The 2,741-nt window shown below is 33.3% G+C and overlaps 1 protein-coding gene across 1 annotated transcript; it reads right to left on the bottom strand.

Annotated features, from left to right (window-relative positions):
- Positions 1–1,610: 1,610 nt before the first annotated feature.
- On the bottom strand, positions 1,611–2,536 carry LOC143580065 (putative receptor-like protein kinase At2g23200). Its single transcript, XM_077063198.1, has 2 exons — positions 2,386–2,536; positions 1,611–2,281 (listed from the first exon to the last, which is right to left on the bottom strand). Exons 1-2 carry the CDS (start codon positions 2,534–2,536, stop codon positions 1,611–1,613), a joined length of 822 nt encoding a protein of 273 aa, XP_076919313.1.
- Positions 2,537–2,741: the final 205 nt, after the last annotated feature.

Raw genomic sequence — 2,741 nt, 5'->3', positions numbered from 1 at the left:
TGTATAAGCTTGATAACATATAAAACATAAATAATACTTTTTAATGCATATCTTAAATACAAAAAAAGGTTAAGAAAATGAAATTAATAATAAAAAATATTCAGGTTTTTATTTCGGGTATATAGTTCGGGTAAACGGGTATGTCTTTTCGGGTAATCGAGCCGGATATCACCAAATCCCATACCCGGCCCGTGCCCTCGAAAAATTTTCAAAACTAATCCCATACCTTGCCCAATACCCGTCGGGCTTCGGGTATACCGTCTTGAATGCTTCGGGTTTCGGGTGTAGCAATCGGGTTCGGGTTATTTTCCCATTCTTATGGATAACCTTTAAAAGGATTATAGCATCTTATTTATTTCCCAAATGTGCTACTTGAGACAAAACACGGGGACTATCTACGCTATTCTTTCTAAAACTTGTTACTTTTAACTTTAATACTTAAATGTGTTATTTTGTGTTCAAGCCACAAGGACCATCTGTGTCAATTATTAACAAATTTTTTAACTGTTAATTATAAAAATCAAAATTAATTTTAAACGATATAAATTTGTTAAAATTTATATGATAATTAAGGTTGTCTTTTCTAATTAAAAAATTGTAATATTTTTAAATTAAACTAGCTTTATTATACTTTACTAATATTGTTAAATTAAACTAACTTCATTACATTTTACTTTTTTGAATGGCTTAAATCAAACCATGGAAAATTCCTAAAGTGATTAAATTATAGAGAGAGAATTCCCAATTGATTCAAAGTTTAAAATTATTTCACTAAATTTCCAGTGAAAACAATCAGAGGAGACACGTTTAGAATCGTGTCGATAAGTTTCAAGATCCAACTACATTATGCCACATGTCTTAGTCTAACAAAGTTCACACGAAAATTTCGGATCCGTTAAAGTTGATACGAAAACCAATTGGATCAAAAATAGCCTAGAGATGGGTTTTAATATAATATCATTATATTTAATTTTGCTCGTATTTAGTTTTTATTTTATAACTTCTAAAGTATAAAGTTTTATAAAACTTTGAATGTACCGTTGGGACAAGCTTATTTGTATCTACGTGCCGATATAAATTTTACTCAAAACCGACTTGGGTCAAATTTATGTCGAAACATTCAATAAAAACTTGTCCCGACTCGAATAAAATTTATATTGACACGTAGATAAAATTAAGCTTATCTCAATGGTATATTCGAAATTTTATATTTTAAAATTTATAAAATAAAAGATAAATATGAGTAAAATTAATTATTATAATTAAATGTTAAGAAAAAGCAAAATTTCAAAGTTTTCGGATTTGAAGAAAAAAGATAGATTTCAAAAAGATGATTTTTTTTTTCAAAATTCGTCGGATCTGATGGTTTTGATATGAAAGTTGTCTGAGCCAATAGATTTGGTTCAAAAGTTGTCTACAGATGGATTTGGTTCAAAACTCATTGGTCAAGAAGGTTCAAAGGTTGTCTCCGCCGACAGTCTTGAAAGGACAATTATGAAATCTTAAAAAAAACTACTTAATATCTCTTCTTAAATGAACTATTTTTTTGAGAATTCTCTCATCAAACTATCTACAAGTCGAAGATAAAGTATAAAGTTATTGGAAATAAACTAATGGCCAATAACTAAAGATCTTACAAGATTTTCACCCCGTGTGTGAGCTTCCAATGCTTTCTCAAGTTCACCAACAATATCGCTCATATCTGGACGGTGTGACTCCTCCTCCTCTAAGCAAGAATATGCTACTTTTGAGTATACGACGAGTGATTTCGGGGTCATTTGATTGTATAAATCGGGATGGACTATCTCTTGCAACGTTTCGTTTATATAATGGCTTTTGGCTAATGAATCCAGAAACATATTAGGCTCGTTCTGAATAAATGCTTTCCTCCCACACAATATTTCGAATAAAACAACACCAAAGGAGTAAACGTCTGACTTGCGGGTCACACCTCTTGTCTTTATAACTGAAGGATCCATATACCCAATAGTGCCAGTAGGTTCAGAAAGGGTGACCCGGTCCATCTGACGTATCGATTGTTTGATGGAAATTTCAAAACTGGATAGCTTGGCTTCCCAGTTTTCATCTAACAAGATTGTCGAGCTGTTGATCAAACGGTGTATAACACCACAACCACGTCCCTTACCAGAATGAAGGTAGCTCAACGCCCGAGCCACGCCTACACATACCCTTAATCTTTGTGTCCAAGTGAAGTTTGGGTTGTTTAGAAACTGCCCCAAGCTTCCTTTGGCTTCATATGTGGTTACGATTATCTTTTCGTCTTTTTCATCACAAAATCCAATAATAGAGACTAGATTTGGATGTTCGAAATTTCGGTCAAGAACCCCACGCTTCCTAGGCCATGCTTATGATACTCTAATCTACGCGCAGAAATCTTTATCAGTTGTCCTTTGTATGCGGTACCAAAATCACCGCGTCCGATGATGTTATCTTGATGAAAGTTGTTGGTGGCCTTTTGGATGTCTTCAAGGGGGATTTGTAGGTGAGCAAACTCCATAATGGCAGTTGATGCCATTATCAAGTAGAAAGGAGTGCAAAAACAGTGGGTTACAATTTACAAATGAATGAGCAACCATGTACACATCTTAAATATATACGAGCCAGCAGCCTCCATCATTGACTTTCTTATTTTAAATTCCCTTTCATTAAATAGCCTTAATTGAACTCTGTATAAGTGTATATAACTTGAAATATTAGTTTCCACGTTATTCCCAACTATT

Source organism: Bidens hawaiensis, unplaced genomic scaffold (assembly GCF_021521415.1).
Source record: "Bidens hawaiensis isolate Kalapana, Puna unplaced genomic scaffold, B.hawaiensis_p1.1 tig00030215_1, whole genome shotgun sequence".
NCBI lineage: Eukaryota > Viridiplantae > Streptophyta > Magnoliopsida > Asterales > Asteraceae > Bidens > Bidens hawaiensis.
Note: the sequence above shows the minus strand (reverse complement) of the source record. Positions and strands in the feature narration are given on the sequence as shown.

Excerpts from the sequence above, each read along its gene's own strand:
- LOC143580065 (XM_077063198.1), bottom strand. The coding sequence starts at position 2,536 with ATGGCATCAACTGCCATTATGGAGTTTGCTCACCTACAAATCCCCCTT. Across the intron at positions 2,282-2,385 it reads ACTGATAAAGATTTCTGCGC|ACGAAAAGATAATCGTAACC; the intron begins GTAGATTAGAGT and ends GTGATGAAAAAG.